At 56.8% G+C, this 27,192-nt stretch overlaps 1 protein-coding gene across 1 annotated transcript; it reads left to right on the top strand.

Annotated features, from left to right (window-relative positions):
• ATP1A2 (ATPase Na+/K+ transporting subunit alpha 2) lies at positions 1-26,870 on the top strand. Its single transcript, XM_036442706.2, has 23 exons — positions 1-149; positions 6,392-6,496; positions 6,722-6,781; positions 8,384-8,587; positions 9,061-9,174; positions 9,406-9,540; positions 10,558-10,675; positions 12,560-12,828; positions 13,686-13,884; positions 13,996-14,105; positions 14,265-14,399; positions 15,315-15,504; positions 15,653-15,828; positions 19,124-19,260; positions 19,760-19,910; positions 20,000-20,168; positions 20,336-20,490; positions 20,664-20,787; positions 20,967-21,112; positions 21,293-21,423; positions 23,185-23,286; positions 23,962-24,053; positions 24,929-26,870. Exons 1-23 carry the CDS (start codon positions 138-140, stop codon positions 24,955-24,957), a joined length of 3,063 nt encoding a protein of 1,020 aa, XP_036298599.1. The 5' UTR covers positions 1-137; the 3' UTR covers positions 24,958-26,870.
• The last annotated feature ends 322 nt before the right edge of the window (positions 26,871-27,192 follow it).

Below are 27,192 nucleotides of genomic sequence, written 5' to 3' on the forward strand. Positions count from 1 at the left end.
GGAGAGGGACTATTTAAAGCTACCCCGGTGCTGGTCATCGGTCTGGCTGCTGGGTCCCTGGCCGTCCCCCGCCTGCGGAGTAGCCTGTGAAGTGTCCTGCTACCCTCTCCGGCCGCTCCCCGCCGCTCTGCCCCAAGATGGGCCGTGGGGTGAGTGTTCCCGGAGAGCCCGGTGGCTCTGGGGGAGAGACGGGCTCTCTGGACGCTGAGACCAGAGGGAAAGTGAGGCGGGAAGGGACGTGGAGGGAGGGGCAGAGAGGAGCTGGCCGGTGGGTGGCTTGAACTTGGGACTCACAGTGAAAAGGCAGGCACAGGCCACTGCTCACACACACACAGACACTGCTCACACACACAGACCACCACTCACACACACAGACCACCACTCACACGCACAGACACTGCTCACACACACAGACACTGCTCACACACACAGACACTGCTCACACACATACAGACACAGCTCACACACACAGACACTGCTCACACACACACAGACACTGCTCACACACACACAGACACTGCTCACACACACACAGACCATTGCTCACATGCACAGACAGACAATTGCTCATACGCACAGACAGACAATTGCTCATACACACAGACCACTGCTCACACACACAGACACTGCTCACACACACACAGAGACCACTGCTCACACACAGAGAGACCACTGCTCATACATACACAGAACACTGCTCACACGCACAGACACTGCTCACAGACACACACTGACACTGCTCACACGCACAGACACTGCTCACACACACAGACCACTGCTCACACTGCTCACACACACACACACACACACACTGCTCACACTCACAGACCCCTGCTCACACACACAGACACTGCTCATACGCACAGACTCCTGCTCACACACACAGACACTGCTCACACGCACAGACTCCTGCTCACACACACAGACTCCTGCTCACACACACAGACTCCTGCTCACACACACATACACTACTCACCCGCACAGACACTGCTCACCTGCACAGACACTGTTCACCCGCACAGACACTGCTCACACACACACAGACACTGCTCACACACACACAGACACTGCTCACACACACACACACACACACTGCTCACACACACAGACACTGCTCACACACACACATTGCTCATACACACACACTGCTCACACACACAGACACTGCTCACACAGAGACACTGCTCACACACACAGACACTGCTCACACACACACATTGCTCACACACACACACTGCTCACACACACAGACACTGCTCACACAGAGACACTGCTCACACGCACAGACATTGCTCACATGCCCAGGAGCGTGGCTCTTCTGCACCCCACCCGTGAGGAGCCCCAGCGCCCCAGCTCTCCCTCTAGGACGTCCACATGGCATCTCTGCCCATTTTTGGCACAGCCCCCTTCCCCCCTCTCACCACATTCCCGGCCTCCCTGCAAAGGCAAAGGGGTATCTGGCACTGTCGGTCCTCCCGCCTCCCGGCTCCCGGCTCCCGGCTGCAAACCTTCATTTCCCTGGGAGCCTGCAGGTCCCATTCGAGGTTGAAGAGGGGCATCTGCTCCTGAGTCACCAGGCGGCTCAGGCGCCTGAGCTCCGGACAGCTGGGAGGGGAAGGGGGAGGGGAGGGAGGTGATGGCCCCAGGCCCCGGGCCAGCACCCTCCCCAGCTCCTGGCAGCACTGGCTGGGCCCGGGCTTGGAGGACTTTCCCAGGCTGGTGAGAGCTGCCTGCCCCGTCTCCTGCCCGGTCTCCTGCCCGTCCGCCCTGGGCATGCCAAGGGGAAGGTTAACAGCCACGGCTGGGGGGCGGGGCCAGGCACCGGGCCTGGGCTCCTTGGAAATGAAATCCTTTCGCAGGCACCGGCTTCCCTTTTGTGCAATGCCGGGCTCGGAGGGAAAGGGCACAGGGCACCGAGGGGGTGCTGTGGGCAGAGGGGCCTGTGGGACCGGGGCTGTCTCTGGGCCCCGGAGGGGTCAGGCAAGGACTTGTTATTGCACTGAGCTTAGCAGCTGGAAAAAGTCTAAGCTTGGACACCAGGGTTCCCGAGCTAGGGTGGGAACCATAAATAGAACGTGCCTGTGTGTGTGTGTGTGTGTGTGTGTGTGTGTGTGTGTGTGTGTTTGAGCGCACATGCGCACGCGTGCCTGCTCTCTGTGGGTGGCGTTGAAACACATTCACGGATGAGCACCTGTGTTTGGGTCTCAGCGGCAAATCTGAGAGCATGCAGACCTCCCAGCCTGCGTGGGCACCGATGCCAGGGCATGTGTGTGTGTGTTGGGGGGGGGGGGGTCTGTGAGGAGCTGTCTCTGCAGGGGCTCCATGGAGAATGCGGTGACAACCGAGGGAAGACAGGCTGCCTTGGGATCTTAGCTGCATCTTGGCATCTCCTGGTCCCCAAGGGAAAGGGGGTCCCAGCTGGGGTGCAGGACCTCTGAGGAGAGGCAGGCGACCCCCCCACCCCCCACTCCCCACCCAGGGCCTCTCCGTGGCTTCGCCTTAAAACAGGGGGGACCCAGCACAAGAGGCCCTGCTTGCAAAGTCATTTGACCTTGACTTTTTCAGGGACCCTAGCTGCTTGGGGACTGTGCTCCCCTCCCCTCCACGCCCCCCACCCCCTGCCCGCCCCGCACCAGCATGGATGGTCCCTCCCCTGCTACCCTGAGTGGCAAGTCAGGGAGCCGATCCAGTTCTGCTCGGACTGGGGATGGGTGAAGTGGGGGGACTTGGGGCTGGAGCTTGGAGTTCCACCGCCAGTAGACTCCTGAGGACAAAAAAGGAGAAAAAGCACCCCTTGCCCACACCCTCGCACCGGGGTCCCCCTCGTCCCTGTCCCTTTGCCCTGCACCTCCCTCCAGAGCAAGGCCTGCCACCCAGAACCCATGGCCGGGAAGGGCAGCGTGGGAGCCGGAGGAAGGGACAGTGTGGTGGGAGGGAGCCCACCCCTCCAGCTGCTGGGGCGGGGGGAGCAGTGGCTGACGTCCAGCTTCCCCCTCCGCCCGCCCAGCCTCTGGCTTCCTCAGAAAGAACTCTCTGTTCTCCGTGAGCATTCAAGGCCCAGACTGGGGCTGTGGGTGGGGGAGGGAAGAACAGGCTGGAGAGGTGGGGGGGGGGGGCGGGGAAGAGAGGGGGGTCCTTGCTTCCTCTCTCTCTTTCTTGCCCAGGCAGCCCGCTGGCCCCAAATCTCCACAGGCTCCTGGCAACCGAGGCTGAGATCCTTGCCAGGGCAGGGGGAGGGGGAAGGGCTGGTGTCCCGAGCTCTGAGCCAGGAGGACGGGGCAGCGCTGAGGGAAGGGGTGCTGCGTGGGCCCGCTCCCGCCACCGCCCGGCATGCTCGACGACGCAGCTGGCCCGTGGGCTGGCAATTATTTAAAAACCATCCATCGGACTCAGAGCTTCTGGACTTTAGTTTACATCTGAATGTGCAGGAACCCAGGCTCTGCTCCTCAGCCCCAGGGGCACCCCGCTCTGTGCACACACACCCTGCTCCCTCCTCCCTCCTCCCTCCTGCCCCTGGAGCTCCAGGGGCCTCCCTGAGCCAAAGGGAGTCCATCCAGCCTGGCCATTCCCTCCCATCCACTTCGCAGCCCTTCCCACCAAGGACAGAGTCTGTGAATCCAAAGCATCTCATTTCATCCAATGGACTCCCCTGAGTCACCTGGGGGAGGGAGGCAGCCCTCCAGGCAGCGCCCTCCCCCCCACCTTCCCCCTCTCCCCCCCCCCCCCTTCCATCTCATTGACATTTCACATGGAGATGATGCAAACTCTAGCGCCTATGGGACCAGGCTGTCCACTCTCGCTGCCTACATCCTCTCACCCTGCTGCTCCTGGTCAGACGCCTCCCTGTCCAGGGCAGATTCCCAGTCCCCGATCAGGGCAACTGGCATTCCTGGCACTGTCCTGACTGACGGACACCACGGCTCTCTCCCGGCCACCAAAGGATTCTGAGGCCGAGAAACCACTCTGTGTGGTGCCATGAGGTGGACACACGTCACTGCATGTTTGTCCAGACCGTTACACTTTTCTAGAATGTGCACCGGCGACGTGAGCCCTCAGGGACCCACAGACTGACAGTGAGCCACTCTGGTGGGGACAGGGATGGGGGGACCACACTGGGGACAGGGATGGGGGGACCACACTGGGGACAGGATGGGGGGACCACACTGGGGACAGGGATGGGGGGACCACACTGGGGACAGGGATGGGGGGACAGGGAAGGGGGGACAGGGATCGGGGGACAGGGGTGGGGGAGACCACACTGGGGACAGGATGGGGAGACCACACTGGGGACAGGGATGGGGAGACCGCAGTGGGGACAGGGATGGGGGGACAGGATGGGGGGACCACAGTGGGGACAGGATGGGGGAGACCGCAGTGGGGACAGGGATGGGGGGAGACAGGGATGGGGGGAGACCACAGTGGGGACAGGGATGGGGGAGGCCATACTGGAGACAGGGATGGGGAGACCACACTGGGGACAGGGATGGGGGAGGCCATACTGGAGACAGGGATGGGGGACCACACTGGGGACAGGGATGGGGGAGGCCATACTGGAGACAGGGATGGGGAGACCACACTGAGGACAGGGATGGGGGGAGACAGGGATGGGGGGGACCACAGTGGGGACAGGGATGGGGGGAGACAGGGATGGGGGGGACCACAGTGGGGACAGGGATGGGGGGAGACAGGGATGGGGGGGGGACCGCAGTGGGGACAGGGATGGGGGGAGACAGGGATGGGGGAGACCACAGTGGGGACAGGGATGGGGGGAGACAGGGATGGGGGAGACCACAGTGGGGACAGGGATGGGGGGAGACAGGGATGGGGGAGACCACAGTGGGGACAGGAATGGGGGGAGACAGGGATGGGGGGGACCACAGTGGGGACAGGGATGGGGGGAGACAGGGATGGGGGGGGACCGCAGTGGGGACAGGGAGGGGGGAGACAGGGATGGGGGAGACCACAGTGGGGACAGGGATGGGGGGAGACAGGGATGGGGGAGACCACAGTGGGGACAGGGATGGGGGGAGACAGGGATGGGGGAGACCACAGTGGGGACAGGGATGGGGGGAGACAGGGATGGGGGGGACCACAGTGGGGACAGGGATGGGGGGGAGACAGGGATGGGGGAGACCACAGTGGGGACAGGGATGGGGGGAGACAGGGATGGGGGAGACCACAGTGGGGACAGGGATGGGGGGAGACAGGGATGGGGGAGACCACAGAGGGGACAGGGATGGGGGGAGACAGGGATGGGGGAGACCACAGTGGGGACAGGGATGGGGGGAGACAGGGATGGGGGAGACCACAGTGGGGACAGGGATGGGGGGAGACAGGGATGGGGGAGACCACAGTGGGGACAGGGATGGGGGGAGACAGGGATGGGGGAGACCACAGTGGGGACAGGGATGGGGGGAGACAGGGATATATGGGAAACGCTCTGTACTATCTGCTCAGTTTTGCTGTGAACCTAAAACTTCTCTAAAAGGAAAGGTGACTTTAAAAACGCACCGCACTTCCTAAAAAGGCAACCACCTTGGCCATAAGTGCCAGCCAGGCACCGTTTCCTACGGGAAAAAACTAACCATACCCCAGCTTAGAAAAGTGTCCCAGACACCTCAGCTCGCACAGAGGCAGGGAGCACCACGGCTCCCCCGAGAGGGGTGCTGCCCCCCCTCGCGTAGTCCCTCCCTCCCCATCCTCCGGAGACAGACGCGCCTGGTGGAGACTCAGGTGCCCGAGAGGAAAGGGAACGCGGTGGCCTCATGAGGCGCCTGTAAAACGTTTCTTCGACTTCACCCGGGAATGCCTGGGCCTAGGAGCCACGAGAAGTTCAGTTTTATTTATTTATTTATTTATTTATTTATTTATTTATTTATTTATTATTTTAATATATATTTCATTGAGTTTTTACAAAGAGGAAGAGAGAGGGATAGAGAGTTAGAAACATCGATGAGAGAGAAACATCCATCAGCTGCCTCCTGCACACTCCCCTACTGGGGATGTGCCCGCCACCAAGGTACATGCCCTTGACCGGAATCGAACCTGGGACCTTTCAGTCCGCAGGCCGACGCTCTATCCGCTGAGCCACACCGGTTTCGGCAGCGAAGTCCAGTTTTAGACTTTTCCTCCGAAGTCCAACCACCGTCAGCTAAGAGTGCGCTCCGGAGGAGTCCCCCAGTCTCCCCTGAAACTCAAACACAGAGCCCCGGGTCTCTGTCAATAGTTTGCAAACGAAGGGTTTCCCCCCCGCCCTCACCCAGTTTCCACCACTTGGGCATCCTGCTTTGCACCCACCGCCCCTGCTCCTCAGGCCTGGCTCCCTGCTGCCAGGGGGGAATAGAGGCTCCGCCTGTCCTCCTGATGCTCTGGGCTCTCCCTCCTCCCGCAGGCCGGACGCGAGTCCTCGCCCGCAGCCACCGCCGCAGAGAATGGAGGCGGCAAGAAGAAGCAGAAGGAGAGGGAGCTGGACGAGCTGAAGAAGGAGGTGGCCATGGTGAGCCCCACCGCCCGGCGTGGGGACCCATGTTAGGAGAGCGGCCCTGCAGCCCGCTGCACTCAGAGAAGCTCATGCCCCCCATCTTCCTTCACCCCCATCTTTCCTCTGCCCCCATCCTCCCTCCTCCCCACCCCCACCCCGTGCTCCTCTCATTGACCTCACGAACGTTCTAAACGCCACACTCAGCCTCCCTCCTCACAGCAATTCTGCTTCCACCCCCAGGATGACCACAAGCTGTCCCTGGATGAGCTGGGCCGCAAGTACCAAGTGGACCTGTCCAAGGTGTGTGCAGAAGCTGGGAGGACACCATCAAGTGCCAGGGACCGTCCACCTGTCATCCAGCCCGTTTCATAGATGGAGAAACTGAGGCCCGGTGACTAACAAGAACCCAGCTGCCCTGCTTCCTAGTCTTTTTTTTTTTTTTTAATATATTTTATTGATTTTTTTTTTTTTTACAGAGAGGAAGAGACTGGGATAGAGAGTTAGAAACATCGATGAGAGAGAAACATCCATCAGCTGCCTCCTGCACACTCCCTACTGGGGATGTGCCCGCAATCAAGGTACATGCCCTTGACCAGAATTGAACCTGGAACCCTTCAGTCTACAGGCCGATGCTCTATCCACTGAGCCAAACCAGTTTCGGCTGCTTCCTAGTCTTGAGCCCTTTTCCTATGTACTACTCACCCTTTAACGCCAGGATCCTGGGGACCCAGGCCCCGAAGGCCTCCGGGCGGGGCTCTCTCTCCCTCCAGCAGCTTCCGTGATGCGCAATCTCTCAGGGCACTGGCATACATGAAATTGTGGAGTGACCTATTACTATTCACCGTGGCATGTTGGGACCCTGCTATGCACGCACGTTTTACATACATGTTTCTAATCCTTGCAACCTGGAGAGACAGGTGCTGTGGACCTCTTTCTTAGAGTGAGGAGACTCAGAGGAGGAGCACAGCTTCCCAAGGTCTCCTCCATAGCAAGCAGCCCAGTCAGATTGCCACGCCCATGGCTTTGAAAAAGAAAAACATTACTAATGAAAAATATGGTCGTGTGGCCTCCTCCTGCAGGCCCTCCAGGATTGCCCTTCTGGAAAGTCTATGGCCCCCATTGCTGTACCTTATTTCCCTTAGTCACACTTCCACTCTCGGGCAGTAAAATCTATCGCGTGTCACCTTCCTAGATCATAAGATCCGCAAAACAAGGACTCTGTGGGTCTCCTGGGCAGAGCTGATAATAGAGCCCGGCATTCATACACATTTATTAAGTAAATGGGGATAGATAGAAAGATAAGTAAAAAGTGTCCTCTGCCTTCAAGGTTCTCAAAGTCTAGTGGCCAAGAGAAATGCCTAGATTTCCACGTGGTGGCGCAGCTCTGGAATCATGGGCGCAGAGAAGGGCGTCCGAGGGGAGCAGGCCAGGCCGGGCTGTCTGGGGAAAGTGATGGGTGATTGCTGAAGCTGAGCGACGGTGATGGTCAAGGTGTAGGACTCTTCTTAAATCCTCGGAGCAATAAACACAAATGTTCCTTGGTGATGTGGGGAGTCTGGAGGAAGAGAGATGGGGGTGGGAGGGTAGGAACCGATAAAGAAGACTTTCCAGTGGGCCTCGCCAGACTGCCTCCAGAGGAGGTTACTGTGGCCCTGAATGTGTCTAGATCCAGTGATGACCAGAGAAGGGGCTGCACTAAACTCCTCCTCACCCTCAGGGCCTCTGACACCCACTGCAAACCCCACCTCCTTCCCGGGGCCTCTCCTGGCTCCTCCGCCCTTCCAACCAGGTGGGATTTCCTCCTCCTGGGGCGTTACTCCCTGCCAATGAGCTGGAGGGAAGTGGTGAGGGGCCAGATTGGCTCTGGAGGCAAATTCCCGCCCTTTTCCTTGCCTCCCTCAGGGCCTCACCAACCAGCGGGCCCAGGACATTCTGGCCCGGGATGGGCCCAACGCCCTCACCCCGCCCCCGACCACCCCCGAGTGGGTCAAGTTCTGCCGCCAGCTTTTCGGGGGCTTCTCCATCCTGCTGTGGATCGGGGCCATCCTCTGCTTCCTGGCCTACGGCATCCAGGCTGCCATGGAAGATGAGCCATCCAACGACAATGTGAGCTGCAGTGCCTGACCCCCAGGCCAGCCCCTGACTCTGCCCTCCAACCCCGAGTCTCCAGTCTAGCTGGGGAGCAGGGGACAAGGCCCTCACATCACAGTGCTCTGTAGGCTGGAAATGGGTGAGGCTTCTATATACACCCCTGTACTCATCCCAACATCCACAGACACACAACCACTCAAGAACAAGAAGGCCCCTCGCTGTTCCTTTACACTTAAGGGGGCCTCTCTGCCATCCCTCAGTCTTCACACCCTAGAGAAGACCCAGCCCTGGGCACGCCCTAAGGCTCTCACCACGCCTTCCAGCCTCAGGGGCTGGGGACTGGAAGACTGAGGGGGGGGAGTCAGAGAGAAGGGCTTCTCCTCCACCATTTTCACTTCCAGTCAGACAGAGGTGGCTTGTCCCATGTGGCAGTTGCCGCCTCAGAGTTGAGAGACGGGCAGGTCTCTCAAACCCTGTCTCCCTGCCAGCTGTATCTGGGCGTGGTGCTGGCCGCTGTGGTCATCGTCACCGGCTGCTTCTCCTACTACCAAGAGGCCAAGAGCTCCAAGATCATGGACTCCTTCAAGAACATGGTTCCGCAGGTAGATGGATGGCCAGCCTGGGCTCTGGGCTGGGACAGGAGGTTTCTGGGCGGGTCCAGCCCATCCCTTCTCAACCTTGTGTTCTGAGATGGAGGCTTGGACAGAGTCTCTCTAGGTCTCTCCCCCAGGACCTAGTTTTGCTGCTAAGGGCTCCTCCCCCTCCTCAGTGGGGTTGAAGGAGAGGGGGGAAAGCAGCAGGAGAGAGAAGTAGTGACCTTGGCCTCCCCACAGCAAGCCCTCGTCGTGCGGGAGGGTGAGAAGATGCAGATCAACGCGGAGGAAGTGGTGGTGGGCGACCTGGTGGAGGTGAAGGGTGGAGACCGTGTCCCTGCTGACCTCCGGATCATCTCTTCCCATGGCTGTAAGGTGAGGAGGCATGCCAGAGCATGGCTGGGTCTGAGGAGAAGGCTGTAGAGAGCTGAGAGGGGCCCAGGTAGAGGTTGGAAGACGGGAAGAGCCGGATCCAAAGGCCAGCACCTACCCCACACCTCCCAGCTGCACCCGGTAGTGCTTAGGCCTGTCTCCGCGTAGCTGTGTGTGATGACTGCTCTGTGCCTAGGTATGTCTTTGATATCAACTTTACAGCCACCTTGTATTGAGCCCCCATTATTGTCAGATAATTTTTTTGTTTTGTTTTTAATTTTTATTTATTGATTATGGTATCACATAATTGTCCTCACCTGATTATGGTATCACATAATTGTCCTCACCCCCCCCCCCCCCGTTCCCATCCCAAACCCCTCCCCAAGTATACCCCCACCCACTGTTGTCCATGGCCACTGGTTAGGCTTATATGCATGCACACAAGTCATTTGGTTAATCTCTCCCCCTTACCTCCAACCTCCCCTACCTTCCCTCTGAGGTTTGAGAGTCTGATTGCTGCTTCCCTGTCTTCAGGTCTGTTTTTGTTCATCAGTTTATGTTGTTCATTATTTCCTCTAGATGTGTGAGATCATGTGATCCAAGAAATGTCAGATGTTTTATATACATTCACATATGCCATGGAATTCAGCTCTGTGAGACTGGCCTAATCGTGCAGGGCTGTTGCATGTGGCCACACTAGGCAGTGCCATTTTCACAGACTACAGTGCCGATGGCACCCCCTGTAGTTGTGCATGGCATAGATTCTGATTACACCCCCCCATTTTACAGACCAATGGATGGTGACTTAAGACCAAGGTCACATTCGAATTCCGCAAGAGCTAGGATTCCAAAGCAGCGCAGGGACAATAGCTGAGCGGCGCTATAAATATGTGATGAGGACAAGTGTAGTTTTGTTCCCCGCGTCACGGAGATAGCATGCAGTTGGAGCCGGAAGACAGCTGTGTGCGCACAGGTGCGGCTGCCAAGCTGACGACTGCACCCTCCCCGCTTCCTCCGCAGGTGGACAACTCATCCCTCACCGGGGAGTCAGAGCCCCAGACCCGCTCCCCCGAGTTCACCCATGAGAACCCCCTGGAGACCCGCAATATCTGTTTCTTCTCCACCAACTGTGTGGAAGGTGAGAGGCCAGCCCGGGGGGGGGGGGCTATCCCAGCCCCCACGGAGGGAGGAGTCTGAATCCTGAACCCCCAGCAGGATTGGGGGCTGTGGTTGCACTTATTCATCAAAAACCCTGCTATAGAGGAGGGACCTGAGGACTTGGGGATGGGGATCCCTGAAGATTACAGAAATAATTCTCCCTCCCCCCCGCAGAGAGCAGGGTATTGGCTGCGATGGCACAACTCCATGGAAAAGTTACCTCCCGCAGAAAGAGCTCTGCTCTGTCCCCCTATCACTGAGTGGATCCCAAAACCTTTAGGCCTTGGCCAAGTCCCCCCACCCCTACCACACACACTCACATTCATTTACACACTCTGACATTCACACATCATACACACATGCACACACATGACACACTCACATGCACACACGTCCCAGGCCAGCCTTGACTCCTGACTGTCATTGACTTGACTGAAGGCTTCTGTTGCTCCTGGGTTGGGGACTTGCTGCCTCCATCCTGGCTCTTGCTTTGACCAGAGCCCCAGGCTGGGGGAGGGGCAGGAAGGCTTCCAAGCCAAGTGGATGCTTGGGCTCTCCCTCAGGCTGTAGCTAGGGCTGCGCTTCACCAAGAAACATTGTCATGCCCAGGCTGCCCCATCCCTGTTCTGGGTTCTAGAGATGACCAAAGGCCAACAAGTCAGGGCTGACTCGGAGAGGGCGGAGAGGGCAAGAGCTGGTGGGAGGAAGAGGCCCGACTATGCCACAGGCTTCAGAACGTGAGCCACAGGAGAGCTTCCTCGCCTCTCTTTGTATCTGTCATTTCTCTTCAGTGGATGCATTTTCTGGGCTACTCCCCTCTTTCAGCAACTTGGTATTATAACAAAAGTCACCACTCATTAAGTTTCCTAACTTTTTCATGTATTGAGATTCTGAAGTTTGCTCTACATTTTCCACAAATGTCAAACATCCTTAGTAAAATATTTCCATCGCTTCCTCCAAACTTGGCCTTGAAGAAATTATAGGAAATGAATGGAACTAACATTTGATAAGAGCCTACTATGTGCTAGGCCCTGGTCTGGGTATTACAGCACAAGCTGATTTAATTGATAAAATAATCCCTAGCTAGGAACTTAAACAAGGATGCAAGCTCAGATTTGGCTGACTCCAACATGCATGCTCTTCCCACTACCACACCCCACCTCTCCTCCCCTGTAGACCTCTTAAATGTCTACCTGAGGGTCAGTAATGGCCTAGCTTCTTTATGGGATTTATGTCTAACGTTGAGAAAGAAAATCTTAAGACTCCATGGAAAATTCATCTTAAGTGCTGTACTTTGTGGGTAATATATAGGAGATTGATTTTATTGATTTTATTGAAGTACTGCAGGCAGTATTTTTGTTTCACTTATTGAATCTCCTTCGTTTGAACTTTGAGTTTATTTGCAAGTCTTTCCATAGGCCCAAGTGTAAGAGAGCTGGGGGTTGGCAATGTGGCCAAGAAGAGAGAGCCCATTGCCCTAGCCTGCTTGGCTCAGTGGATAGAGCGTCAGCCTGCGGACTGAAAGGTCCCAGGTTTGATTCCAGCCAAGGGCACCTGCCTGGGTTGTGGGCTAGATCCCCAGTAGGGGGTATGCAAGAGGCAGCCAAGCAATGAGTCTCTCTCATCATTGATGTTTCTATCTCTCTCTCCTCCCTTCCTCTCTGAAATCAATAAATATATATATTTAAAAAAAAAAAAAAAAAAAAAAGAAGAGCAAGCCCCGGGAGGTACAATCTACTGACACTCCGGGAGCAGAGTCTTAGGTCCATTTCCCCGGGGATGGATTTCCTTCCTCAAGAAGCAGGACAGGACACAGATCCTGGGACCCAAGGCACCCAGCCTGGCGTCTCTTCCTGTGTTGCAGGCACTGCCAGAGGCATCGTGATTGCCACCGGTGACCGGACGGTGATGGGCCGCATAGCCACCCTGGCCTCCGGCCTGGAGGTTGGGCGGACCCCTATTGCCATGGAGATTGAACACTTCATCCAGCTGATCACGGGGGTGGCTGTGTTTCTGGGCATCTCCTTCTTTGTGCTGTCCCTCATCCTGGGCTACAGCTGGCTGGAGGCCGTCATCTTCCTCATTGGCATCATCGTGGCCAACGTGCCTGAGGGGCTGCTGGCCACCGTCACGGTGAGTGGCCGGGCGGAGGTGCCGCCGGGGGTGGGTCTTGCTACCCTTTTCCTCAACTGTGATGGAGGCTTATGGCTCCTCAGCAATGTTTTCACTGCCAGCCCTTCAAATCACGTATCAGATTCTCATTTCATACCTGGCTCAGGGGGTGAGTCTGAAAAAGGTCATGGAATGTCCGGCTCAGAGGTTGGGTCTGAAAAATCTCTGAGTGGCTATGCTTTGGCAAGCAGTCTCTCTCCCACAGCTTGTCATCGTCACCTCTTCTCACCACCCACATGCTGCTCATCTGCCCCCATGGTCCAGACCTTGTCCTGGCCAGCATCCCACTGTAAACGTTCCCTCAAAGGTCACCAGCGACCACCTGGCGAAGCCAGAGGCCTTTCCTCAGCTCCATGCTCAGCTCTGCTGCCGAGAGGAACCCTTCTGTCCACCTGCCGGGATCCTCTCCTTCACTGAGGACTGTGACGTGTCACTACCCTGGTTCTCCTCTCCTCTGTCCCCAGCAGGGTCCTCTCCTTCTCCCCCAAACTGAGTCTCCGGCCTCAGCTCTGTGCTCTTCTCCTTACACGCTTCCGTGATCCCAGTTTCCACTGCCCGTTCTGTGTGGGTGACTCTCACCCCTTCGCCCAGCTCTGCTCTGGCCCTCTCTGGAGCTGTAGACAAATGTCTTCAATCCGTACAAGACATTTCCCTTAATTACACACCCATGGTCTTGGTTCAGCTGCTCACATCTCGGTCCCCCTCATGTCTGTGGAGTGGGATCAAGGAGTGAGGGCTCGAGCCCATGCTCTGGGGGGAACCATAGACATTGCGGGCTCAGGCGTGGCCGTCTTTGTATCCTCCTCTCCTTCTATCAGGTGTGCCTGACGCTGACAGCCAAGCGCATGGCGAGGAAGAACTGCCTGGTGAAGAACCTGGAGGCGGTGGAGACGCTGGGCTCCACCTCCACCATCTGCTCTGACAAGACGGGCACCCTCACCCAGAACCGCATGACAGTCGCCCACATGTGGTTCGACAACCAGATTCATGAGGCCGACACCACCGAAGACCAGTCTGGTGATTGGGCAGGCCAGAGGGGGGTAGGGGTCTGGCAGGCGTCCAGGACACGGGGTGGGGGAGTGGGTGGAGAGGGGTAAGAGCTCCTGGTTCTCCCTCACGTTCTCCCAGGGGCCACGTTTGACAAGCGATCGGCCACGTGGACGGCCCTGTCTCGGATTGCTGGCCTCTGCAACCGTGCCGTCTTCAAGGGCGGGCAGGAGAACATCTCTGTGTCTAAGGTAGAGGGTCAGGGCCGTCTCCACAGCCTGTGCCCTGTGCTCTGTGTTGATGCCCAGCTTCCCCCATGCCCTGTGGTGGCCTCCAAGGCTTCGTGGCCTCTCCTCCCGGTCCTCCATCCTCCTCTGGCCCCACTGGGACACTGACTTCTCTCCTGGCAGCGGGACACAGCTGGAGACGCCTCTGAGTCCGCTCTGCTCAAGTGCATCGAGCTGTCCTGCGGCTCCGTGAGGAAGATGAGGGACAGGAACCCCAAGGTGGCGGAGATTCCTTTCAACTCCACCAACAAGTACCAGGTCTGGTCAGGGAACGGGGACAGGGGAACGGGAGGGACAGGGTGAGGGGCGCACAAAGCCAAGGGGGAGTCATCAACGTGAGAAGGGGAGGCATCCGGGTGTCAGGTCCTCTCACCCCTGCCCGATTCCCCAGGGCGACTCGGGTGACCTCCTGTCTGGTCACCATCACCCCTCAGCTCCTGACCTTCGTTCCTTCATTCCCCCCACCCTCTCAACTCTTCTCCCAAGTGCTCCCCATCCTCTGGCCCCAGGCTCTCAACCCTTCCATCACGCTCGGTGGAAACGTACTTCTGAAGTTCCCTTAGCACATCCCTCCCCCTGCAGGCCCCTGGGAAATGCCCCTGACACAGTCTCAGCTGCGTCCCGTGTGGGTGAAGCCCCCCCGAGGCCAGTGTAGTGGTGGGGAATGCTGACAACACAGCCATCTAGCCCAGTGGTCGGCAAACTCATCAGTCAACTGAGCCAAATATCAACAGTACAACGATTGAAATTTTTCTTGAGAGCCAAATTATTTAAACTTAAACTTCTGCTAATGCCACTTCTTCAAAATAGACTCGCCCAGGCCATGATATTTTGTGGAAGAGCCATACTCAAGGGGCCAAAGAGCCTCATGTGGCTCCAGAGCCCCAGTTTGCGGACCACAGATCTAGCCCAGGCACAAGGCCTGTCTTAAGTGATCTTAATAGACATTTGCTGAGTCAATGGGTGTCCTAGGAAGAGGACTCTCAGGTTACAGGGTTGGGACTTTTGCTTCAAACATCTCTCCACACACAAAAGGTGTGTCCCTGTGCCCACAAGGGTGGATGAGTCAGAGGTGGTTTTATTAACGGAGGGCTTCTTACCAGCCTCTGCCCTGGGCATTGGGGCTAATAAGACAATCATGGCCCCCTCTGTCCCTGCCCATCCTCTCTCCAGCTGTCCATCCACGAGCGAGAAGACAGCCCCCAGAGCCACGTGCTGGTGATGAAGGGGGCCCCGGAGCGCATCCTGGACCGGTGCTCCTCCATCCTGGTGCAGGGCAAGGAGATCCCACTGGACAAGGAGATGCAGGACGCCTTCCAGAACGCCTACATGGAGCTGGGAGGGCTCGGCGAGCGTGTGCTGGGTGAGGGGCCCGGAGCAGAGAGCAGGGAGCAGGGCTGAGCAGGATGCCCACGCCTCAGTGGCTTTCCTGGGATGAGGAGCTTTGGGGTGTTCAGGCAGCCACCTGGCTGCTCTCAATCCTCCCTTCTGCCCCCCGCTTTCCCCTTCAGGGTTCTGTCAACTGAATCTGCCCTCCGGAAAGTATCCCCGTGGCTTCAAATTCGACACCGAGGAACTGAACTTTCCCACGGAGAAGCTCTGCTTCGTGGGGCTCATGTCCATGATCGACCCTCCCCGGGCTGCTGTGCCCGACGCTGTGGGCAAGTGCCGGAGTGCAGGCATCAAGGTACAGGCCCCACTTCTTCCTTTTCCCCCCTTCCTCCTCCTCCCCACTCCGAAGGTCAAGAGACAGCAGGGGCTATTGGCCTGGGGACACCCAAACCCCTGACGAGCTTGTCCTCACTGATTGAGAGGAGCAGCTGTCACCTGCAAGGAAAGGCCGGCCCCTGCCTCGGAGAGCTCACCTTCCTGTCCCCTGAGCTCTGAGTGCCCAGCCTCCCACGCCGAACCTCTCCCTCCCTGGCATGGCTCATTCTGTTCTGATGGCAAGCTGATAGGCACCCCTATCTTGGGCACATGGTGTGGTGCCCCTCCCAACTACTGCCCACTGTCCCTAGCCATTTGGGATGGGGTTGGCAGGCTCCAGTCTGCATCCACTCCCTGACCGCCCCCCCCCCACAACCCTGCAGACAGGCTCCAGCACCCATTCCCCTTACCACCCTCTCCCATGTTTCCTGGTCCAGTTGTAATGGCTTCTCAATGGCCATTCCTTCCGTGGTGCTGTATTTAACAAATATTTTTCATTTACCAACTATGTACCGGGCACTGTTCAAGTGATCAACAAATAACCCAACATAAATCCCTTCCATCTTGGAGCTTACTTTCCGGTTTCAAAGATACCTCACTTTAAAAAACAAAACAAAACAAAAAACACAAACTCACAAAGACAGCATTTAGCCCCGGCTGGTGTGGTTCAGTTGGCGTGTCGGCCCGTGCAACGAAGGGTCTACAAGTTTGATTCCCGGTCAAGGGCACATACCTGGCCTGCAGGTTCCCTCCCTGCCCCCAGTCAGGGCGCAAGTGAGAGGCAACCAGTCAATGTAACTCTCCCATATCAATGTTTCTCTCCCCCCCCCCTCCCCGCTTACTTCCCTCCCTCCTTTCCACTCTCTGGAAAGCAATGGAAAAAATATCCTCTGGTGAGGATTAACAACAAGCAAACACACAGAAAGACAGATGCACACTTTAACCCCCCCTTAACCTAGTGACTCGCCAGGGAAGGTGCCACTGCTTCCTCCTCTTTTTCTCAGCATCTCCCCTATCACCACGTAAGTTCTACTTGTCCTGTCTCCCGAGGGTCAAGTGCTGCGCTAGGCACGAGATTCTGAAATGAATAAGACTCAGCCTGAGTGCCAGAGGTCATGGTCTCTCCGGGAGAACGAATGCCTTTACAATTGGTTAATCACAGGACAATCACAATAGTTAGGGTAGTTGAGCACTGACTATCGGTCAGATACTCTAACAAAAGCAGCCAATTGTTTTTGTAAGACTTGTATGAACCAGGCACTAAACCTGTAACATCTCATTTGATCTTCATAACAACCCTATGAGTAGACACTAATGTTTTCCCTTTTTCACACAGAGGGCCCATGGCACACGTAGCATGCCCAGGAACACACAGTCCACAAGTGGTAGGGCCAGGATTTGAACCGAGGCAGTCTGCTGCTTCTCAGCCATCACACCAGAGGACTAGTCTGTATATATCTGTCTGTGCATGGCTTCTGAATCCTCTACCACTCACTCTGTCTCTGAGGTAGGCTTCACTTTCCCCATTTCAAAATAAATCCAGCTGAGACTTAGCATGGGGACGCAGCTTTCCCCAAATAAATCTGCAGGTAAGAAGGGGGTTGGCTATATCAAGCATGGCCTGCTTCTCCGCTGCCCTGCTCCTTCGTCTCCCTCTTGCCATGATCAGAGCCATCACAGAGGCCTGGGGAAGTCCCTCCGCGGGCAGCCACGGCAGGGAGCAGTTAATTCCGCCTTGGGAAATTGGACAATGTTTTATAGAGGGCATGATATCTGATCTGGGCCTTGAAGGTTGACAAATATTTTGTAAGGCCTCGACGGAGAGGAAGGCAGGTCAAGAGCAGGGAACAGCGTGTACTCTGCGGTGAGACTGTACCGGGCGTTTGCGTGGGTTGCAGGGAGAGGTGGCAGAGGAGCACTGGGAATTGAGACTGAGACGGGCCAGGGCCAGTTGGGAGGACTTTATGCCAGACTTGGGCTTTTATCTGGGGGCCACATGTGTCACAGGACACTCTAGCTTCTAGATGGAGGAAGGCCTCGATTTGGAGAAGATCTGAAGTCAGGGAGACAGGCAAGAAGAAACTGCAATATTTCAGGCAAGGGATGGTGATCCAAACAAGGCCAGAGACAAAGGGAGTCGTTACATTCAAGGAACCTTGTGAGAACTTGGTGACGAAACTGGATATGGGAGGAGAGGAAGATATGGGAGATAGGGCCTGCATGGAAGAGGGATAGTGTCTAAAGCCGGGAGTGGAGCAGCAGGCACGGTGGTGGTCGTGGTGGTGCTGGTAGTGCTGGTGGTGGTGGTAGTGCTGGTGGTGGTGGTGGTGGTGGTGGAAATAGAGATAGTGACCTCAATTTGACCTTCCATTCAAAGAATCTATAAAACACCCAGGGAGAGATGGTCCAGAGAAAGTTGGAATGTTTTTTAGAGCTCAAGAAAGAGGGCCAGGACCAGAAAGTTGATACAATGAAACTCTGGGTAATTACAAATTGGACCGCTTCCCATTGCCCAGGAAAAGAGCACGGGTCAAGAAAGAAGAGAAGAAGGAAGCCCTGGGCCACACCCACATTTAGGGGCACGTACAGGAATAGGAACCAGTGACAGAGGGAGAGGGCGCTAAGACACAGCTAACATGTGCTGGACATCCACCAGTGTCACATACTCTGCATGACCTACATGAAAGGCAGAACTCATCTTCTCCGTGTGCTGAGACTCAGTGAAGGCCCTTGTCTAAGGTCCCATAGTGGGGCAAGCTAGCACTTCCACTCAGGTAGCCTTCTGACATACACACACTCACACACACACACACACTCACACACAGACACCTACACAGACTCACTCTCTCTCTCTCACACACAGACACTCACACACACTTTCTCTCTCACACACACACTCACACAAACACACTCACACACAGACACACACACTCACTCTCTCTCTCACACACACATACACACATACACACACACTCACTCACACACACACTCACACACACACACACATACACACACACACTTACACACACATACACACACTCATACATACACACACACATACACACACTCACACATACACACACTCGCACACACAATCACACACAATCACACATATACACACACGCTTCCACGCCCATTGTTTTAGCTGGGATCTATGAGCCCCCATCTGCCTTTTCCTGTCTTTGGGAAAGGAATAAGCTGGCAGGGTGGTGGGCCCAGGCTTAATGCTGCTGTGCCGTTCTTCTTTCTCTCTTCTCCTCTCTCCTCCCCGCCAGGTGATCATGGTGACCGGGGACCACCCCATCACAGCCAAGGCCATTGCCAAAGGTGTGGGCATCATCTCGGAGGGCAACGAAACGGTGGAGGACATCGCCGCCCGGCTCAACATCCCCGTCAGCCAGGTCAACCCCAGGTGAGGCCTCTGCAGGGCGCCCTGCCCCAGCACCCCACTCCTCGCACGGGTGCCGGAGCCCTGCCAGGGACTCGGGATCGCACCTCTGGGACCTTGCCGCCTGTCCTCCGGCTCCTCAGTCCTGAGAGTGTCCGAGCTGTGTCACGGTTTATGTGTGTGACCTTGGACATGTCCCCTCACCTTCCGGAGCCTCCATTTTCCCGACTACAAAAGTAAGATGCTGTCTACACCGCAGGGTGGCTCTGGCAAGGAAATACGTCTTGTGGGAGTGAGTGCAAGCCCAAGAAACTGGACTGTGATTATGTGCATGGCGAGGATCTCGCATCACTTCCTCTGAGAGAGAGAGAGAGAGAGAGAGAGAGAGAGAGAGAGAGAGAGAGAGAGAGGGAGAAGAGAGAGGCCACCAGCAGGGATGCGGGCCTGGGAGAGACCGGAGCCCGGGCAGGCAGCGGGGAGAGGCGACTGGGTGACGGGGGCCCGCACTCTGTCCTCCCTCCAGAGAGGCCAAGGCGTGCGTGGTGCACGGCGGGGACCTGAAGGACATGACGTCGGAGCAGCTGGACGAGATCCTCAGGAACCACACGGAGATCGTGTTCGCGCGCACGTCGCCGCAGCAGAAGCTCATCATCGTGGAGGGCTGCCAGCGGCAGGTGAGCGCCCGGGGCGCCCCGGAGGGCGGGCGGGCGCGGCGGGCGGGTGGGCGCAGCCCCTCCAGCGTGGCTGTGCCCCCCTCCCCCAGGGTGCTATCGTGGCGGTGACGGGCGACGGCGTGAACGACTCCCCGGCGCTGAAGAAGGCGGACATTGGCATCGCCATGGGCATCTCGGGCTCCGACGTGTCCAAGCAGGCGGCCGACATGATCCTGCTGGACGACAACTTCGCCTCCATCGTCACGGGCGTGGAGGAGGGTGAGCACCACGGCCGCCTGCGCCCCTGCTTCCCGGGCCTTTTAGGCGACCGCGGAGCCAGCTCCGGCTTCCAGGGCGGCCACACTGCGGGGCGAGGGGCGAGGGGCGAGGGGCGAGGGGCGGGGAGGGCCCCTCTGAGCGTCCCCTTGCTCTCGCCACCCCCTCAGGCCGCCTCATCTTCGACAACCTGAAGAAGTCCATTGCCTACACCCTGACCAGCAACATCCCCGAGATCACACCCTTCCTGTTCTTCATTATCGTCAACATCCCCCTGCCGCTGGGCACCGTCACCATCCTCTGCATCGACCTGGGCACGGACATGGTGAGGCCAGGGCCGGAGGCGGGGGCGGGCCAGGCGGCCGCATGGGCACCGGGGGCGGCAGATGGGAGGAGGAGGACCAGGGGCGGCTGGCCAGGCCCTGCTGGCCGAAGAGGAGGCAAGCCCTCAGGCTCCCTCCGACGCCCTCTGTCCCCCCGACCCTCCGTCCCACACAGGTCCCCGCCATCTCCCTGGCCTACGAGGCCGCCGAGAGTGACATCATGAAGCGGCAGCCGCGGAACCCGCAGACGGACAAGCTGGTGAACGAGAGGCTCATCAGCATGGCCTACGGGCAGATCGGTGCGCTGGGGCCCGGGGATCAGGAGGGACCCCCGAGACTGCCCGCCCCAGCTTTGGGAGGCCAGGACGGGGGGGAGGGGGCGAGGGGGGGGACGGTGCTTTCCCCAGGGTCAGGGACAGACACCTGCTGGCCCCCTCCGGCTTCCTGCCCTGACCCTGGCCCTGCCTGTGACCCACAGGGATGATCCAGGCCCTGGGCGGCTTCTTCACCTACTTCGTGATCCTGGCTGAGAACGGCTTCCTGCCGACCCGGCTGCTGGGGATCCGCCTGGACTGGGACGACCGGTCCACAAACGACCTGGAGGACAGCTACGGGCAGGAGTGGGTGAGCGGGGCCGTGTGCACGAGAGGAGGGTCTGAAGCTGGCAGAGGTGGCCGGTGCGGCTGACGGGGGGCGGAGGGCTCGGTGGGGACTGGGTGCCCAGGGTCTAACTGGCCCCGAAGGATGCTGCCCCCGGTCCTGCCAGTCCTTCTCACGCTGCGGCTCCCTGCCCGCCCCTCCCAGACCTACGAGCAGCGGAAGGTGGTGGAGTTCACCTGCCACACGGCCTTCTTCGCCAGCATCGTGGTGGTGCAGTGGGCCGACCTTATCATCTGCAAGACCCGCAGGAACTCCGTCTTCCAGCAGGGCATGAAGTGAGCGCCCCCTGTACCCCCCCCCCCGGCGTCCCTCTCCCCCACCCCTGGCCCATGGGCACCACCTCCGTGAGGTCCCTCTCAGCTGGGGACAAAGGCTTGAGTCACCCAGCTGCATAGCCACGCTCACGTTTTTAACCGAGGAGACGAGAGGAGCGATATGACTGAAAGATGAGACAGAGGGTGCGGAGACCAGGACCAGGACGTGGACTTTATTGGAGGAGAGGACCGCTGCCAGCTGCCTCCAGAGGGGAAAGAGAAGGGTGGGGGTGCAGGCAGCTTTAAGGGGAGGAAAGAGAAGGGACGGGGCTTAGGACACTCAGCACATGCTGATTGGTGGTTTCGTGTAAGGCACATGATTAGGGACCTAGGGACTCAGGAATCGGGGTATGTGGCGACCATGCCGTGAGGAGACAGGAGCAGGGAGTCCATGACACGGCAGCTCTGGGCTGGGACTTACTGAGCAGTGAGTGTGTGGGGGACGGGGAAGGTGAAGGCCACTGGCTAAACCCAGACCAACCGAGGGGCAAATGGAAATGAGACAAAAGCCAGGCTGGGTGCTGGGCGTACTATACCAACAGGCCCCCTGGCACAGGCAGCCTCAGCCCTCGGCCCCTCTTGCCCCCGCCCCCGGGCCCTCAGAGGTCCGATTTCCATTGTCCCAAAGCTCCACGGAAATCCAGCACTGCCTGTGAGAAGGTCCAGGCTCGGCAGAGGCCTAGGCCTGAATATAGCCGTCGCATTAGCGTGGTTCTGTGTGGTGGAAGCTGGGACATCTAATGAATTTTAAACAGGGAAAATACAATCACTAATTATTAACAAATGCAGCTTGCGAGACAACAATCAATTTATAAAATGTGGCCTTTCTGGAAGAAAAATAAGGAAATGAGGGGTCCTTAGTGAGGGAACCACTGGCTTAAGCCAGAAAGAGAGGACGTGCACACAGTGAGGGCAGGCAGGGCAAACAGAGGACTGAGCACCGTCCATGTTCGAGAGCTTTCCATGCCTTTGCCAGCAGCCCTAAGATAAAAGGCAGCATCTCCATCTTACACAGAAGGAGCACGAGGCTCAGAGAAGTCAGGAAGCGTCGCTTACCACCAAGAGCCGGTGAGCGGCAGCCATAGACTAGATGCCACCTGACTGGCTCCAGCAACTGCCCTCAGCCTCTTCTCACGTTGCTTTGCAGCTCGGACACAGTAAACCTGCCTTAAGCACCATCTCTCCAGCGAGCCTCCCCCCTGAGAATGTTCCCTTCTTGGTTGAATATCTACAACCCACAGCTCCCAGGGGCTGCAGGGACCCTGTGGGTGCAGGAGACTTAGGGGGCCCTGAGCAGAAGCAGCTTGCCTGGCATCTTGCTGGGGAGTTGGCACGTTCACAGACCACTCCCCGGGGGCAAGAACGAGAGTGTAAGCTGCCTGAGGGCAGGGCCCAGGCCTCCAGGGGGAAGCTCGGGTTGCCCGCAGCGTCTCCAGGACAGAACACCTCACCCGACACATAAAAACGATTTATCTAATAAACGAAAACATGCGCTAGACACAACAATGAGGGGTAACATCACTAAGCATAACAACGAAAGATCATTCTGGGGTTACACACCGCCTGGGGTGCCTGCAGAGGGCACAGGAAGAGGCACTGATGACCTTTCCCCCCCATTTCCTCTTGCCTCTCTCCCCTCCACCACCAGGGGGCCCTGGTCCCTCCCTCCCTCCCTTCCTGCCCTCCCTCCAGATGCTACCTAATCCCCCTTTGCCTTTCCAGGAACAAGATTTTGATTTTTGGGCTCCTGGAAGAGACAGCGCTGGCTGCCTTTCTATCCTACTGCCCAGGCATGGGTGTGGCCCTCCGTATGTACCCGCTCAAGTGAGTATTTCTTTTTTTTTTTAATTTATATATATTTTATTTTATTTTTACAGAGAGGAAGGGAGAGGAATTAAAAACTAGAAACATTGATTAGAAAGAAACATTGACCAGCTGCCTCCTGACAAGGACAACCAAGATATATTCAGAAGTGGAAAGGAGATAGGCCTAGTTTTATTGCTAGGGCTATGGTTATTATAATTGACGCTGTGGGGTTAATTAATTTTATAATGGACCAGTGGCCAGTATACATTAGATTAATGATTGCGGCTATTATGAGGAGTATGGAGGCTGTTGCTTGTGTGCCCTTGACTGGAATCAAACCTGGGATTCTTCAGTCCGCACGCCGACACTCTATCCACTGAGCCAAACCGGTTTTGGCTCAACTGAGTATTTCTTTAAAAAGGCAGCTTCTAGCCTGGCTGGGTATTCAGCTGGCCCTATGCGCCAAGGTTGCAGGTTCGATCCCAGGTCAGGACACATACAAGAGCCAGCCAGTGAATGCATAAATAAGTGGAACCACAAATCTCTCTCTCCCTCTCCCCCTTCCTCTCTCACAAACAAACAAACAAGTAAACACTAAAAGGGCACCTCCTAGGATCCACGTTCCAGCCCATTCCAGCCCTCCTTGCTGTACCAGCCTCCGAGGTTCCTAACCCTGTCCTCTGCCACTCGCAGGGTCACCTGGTGGTTCTGCGCCGTCCCCTACAGCCTCCTCATCTTCATCTACGATGAGGTCCGGAAGCTCATCCTGAGGCGATACCCCGGTGGTAAGCACCTCCGCACCTCACCCCCCCCCCCAGGAGATGCCACCCTGGCTGTCCCCCCAGGCATCCCCACCCAAACGCCATTCCAGCCGCAGAGCGCACAGAAGCTGGAGTCCCAAGTCCCGGAGCCCTGATGGTTGACTCTGTTCTCCGCACCCTCTTTCCCTCAGAGTCTGGTCCCTCCTAACATGCAGTGGGTCTCCGAGGCCTCGCACCTTCCACCCAGAGTCACAGAAAGTCAGAATTAGAAAGGCCCTGTCCCCCTCCACATGTCACAGACACAGGGAGAGGAGTTACGTGTTCAGGGTCATGAAGCACAGTTGACCAGCTGACACCAGAACCAAGATCTCCTGACTCCCAAGCCTCAGCCACGTGTGTTTTCCCCCAACAAGCATGTTGTTCCCTCACTGGAGGGTGAAACGGATGGCCTAAAGCCAAATACAGTCCATGGATGATGCTGGGTCTGGCCGGCCCTGTCTTGCGCAGGAGTCTGCTTTTTTAACTGCCCAATATTTAAAACTGGGGAGCCCTCACATAAAATAAAAATTTCTAACTTCTAAAAAAAAAATTACAAGAGCTACCCACCCTATGTCCCCATCTCTGCTCAGCAACACTGGGCGGCTGCCCCTCTGGAAACTTCTGTGTTACCTGAACAGCCACTGCAGTAAATTTGCATTTTTATCCCCAGCTACTCTATGCCCTCCCTCTACTGGGCCAAGTGCAAGCATTGAAGGCCCCAGCTCCCTGGGTTTTCTCCCCTCCCTTTTCACCTGTCCACAGTCCCTTACCTCAGCCCCTGCACCAGGCTGCTAGCCACCTGGCCCCTCTCCTCTTTGTATGCTCACCTTGCAACCCCCACTCCCAAATCTCTCCAACAGGCTGGGTGGAGAAGGAGACATACTACTGAGCACGCTGGAAAGAAGAATCAGGATGGAAAAGATGGGGAGCCCTGGAGGAGTTGCAGGGATGGTGACGGGGAGAGGTGGTCTTAGGGGAAGAGTTGGGGAGAAAGAATGAGGCAGTTTAATAGGCTAAATGGGGAATGGAGGGGCTGGGTAAAAAAGCTTGGGATGATTGCCCCAGAGACCTAACTCTGAACAGTCAGGTTAGACACTCTCCCCAGACCTTTGTCCATCCCCCTCCACCGTGTTGTCTGTTTTTATGAGAAACTGAAGGTTGCTCCAGCCTCCCCATTCCCTATCCCTCTGCCCCCACCTCTCCCTAAAACAGACCAACTTCCAAAGGCAGGAACACGTCTAACCAGGAGGAAGGAAACAGTCTCAGATGACCAGCTGTATCCCATGTCCCCCCTTCACCCCTCTTTTGCTTCCTGCCCAACTCTGTCCCCTGCTTCCTCGTCTGACCCAGAAATCACAAATGGTCCCCCCTGTCGAGGCCAGAAAGGGAAGTTGGTTGGGAAGCCAGCCTGGCTCCCAGTCCTGGCTAGTTAAGAACCTCTGGCGGAGACGGGGCAGCCGCAGACAGTGCGAGGTCAGGGTGTGGGGGCGGATGGCGAGGGGAAAGGGAAGAGATCAGTGCACTTGACATCTGGCATCTCCAGGTAAATGCCTGGGATCCAGCTCTGTGTCCAACCTTTTAGAGCCCTGCCCGCAGAACAAGTTCAGTAACATCAGAGTAGCAGCAGAGGCAGGACCCGAAGGCAATCGGGAGTTTCTCTGAGATCCCATACCCAGAGGCCCACTGACCTTGCTTGGTGGTCTGTTCGGTCCATGAGGCCCAGGCATCACATCACCGATGCTCCAGCTCTCAATCACACACACCTGATGACACCTGCCTTTGAATGCCTCGAAAGTTCCACGCTGTTCTGAGTGGGGTGGCTGCCCATTCATTCCCTGCCCCTTCCACCCCTCTCCCCTCCCGCCCATGCTGAAGAACCTGTCTTATTGCTAGGCACTGCCAAGCCATGAACTCCCTGGCCAGCAGCTGGAGCTGGAGGGGAGGGGTTCCCAGAGCCTTCCTGTCTTCAAGAGACATGCAGAATCAGCTTAGGTCACCAACACGGTCAGCCCTCTGGGCCAGAGGGAACGCACGAGGGACCTGCCTCTGGCCTCCCGGTCAGAGGGGCTGTTCCTCCCCAGCAAATGCCCTTCATCTGATGTTCCTTGTGCCACGTTCCCCTTGTGCCCACAGTTGGTTTCCTGTTCCTATGGATATTCTGTTCCTTCCCTTCCCCCCTCTCCTCCTAGCGTTTCTGCAGGTAGCTCTGCCCATTCTGTAAGGCCGGCTTAGAAAGCGCTGGGCATGTCCTGCAGAGACACCTAGATGGACACAGCAAGTGTCAGGCACCTAAGGAAAACGGAAGGCCTGAGGCAGAGAGGACGGAAGCATCAAAAGCCGACTCTAGGCCAAGCCCATAAGCCACCTCCCGAGGTCTGTTACGTCATTTCAGCGGAGTTCTACTTCACCGGAAGTGCCTTGAAATAAGCGTCATTGCCCTGGGCTTGGATAGCTAAGTGGGAAACCACACACATTTGGGCCTGACTTATTTGAGATTTATTGACTGTGGACAAAAGTTTCTCTTTGTACAATTAATACACAAGGCAATTGTTTAGTAAGTGAAGAGCATAAACAATATCGCTAAGGGTGGCATATTTAGATGACCTAAAACAATCCTTCTCAAGCACTCTAGGAATCGCCATTTAGAAGTCGTGAGTGTATGGGCTAATTATCATTAATTCTCATATATTTGTTAAAGAAACATCTGCAAGACCTTTACTTGGTGACCTTTTATAAGACATTAGTTTGAGGCACTACATATGTACTTGAAAATAATAAAGATGCATTTCTTTATGAAAAAAAGAAATCCCTTCAATAATTCTATAATACTTAATACTTTCCTCTCTCCCAAATTGTGGTATTGAAAAGTGTGCTGAAGCAGGACTTGGCTTGTAGACAAAGAAATGGAGGGCAGGATACAGGGATTGGAAGGAGCAGATATCAGTGGAGAAAGCTAGAGGGGAAGAAGTTATGTTGCAAAATGATATAGAAGAAAATTTAGCAGAACCTCCTTCCTCGTTGCTGAACCTCCCCCTCCCTCCCCGCCCCCCCCCAAAAAAAATCACAAAGGGTTGTCCAGAACAGGAAAGGGCCTCGGAGTCTACTGGGGCCCAAATACCTAGAG

Source organism: Pipistrellus kuhlii, unplaced genomic scaffold (genome assembly GCF_014108245.1).
Source record: "Pipistrellus kuhlii isolate mPipKuh1 unplaced genomic scaffold, mPipKuh1.p scaffold_m20_p_18, whole genome shotgun sequence".
In the NCBI taxonomy this organism is placed as follows: domain Eukaryota; kingdom Metazoa; phylum Chordata; class Mammalia; order Chiroptera; family Vespertilionidae; genus Pipistrellus; species Pipistrellus kuhlii.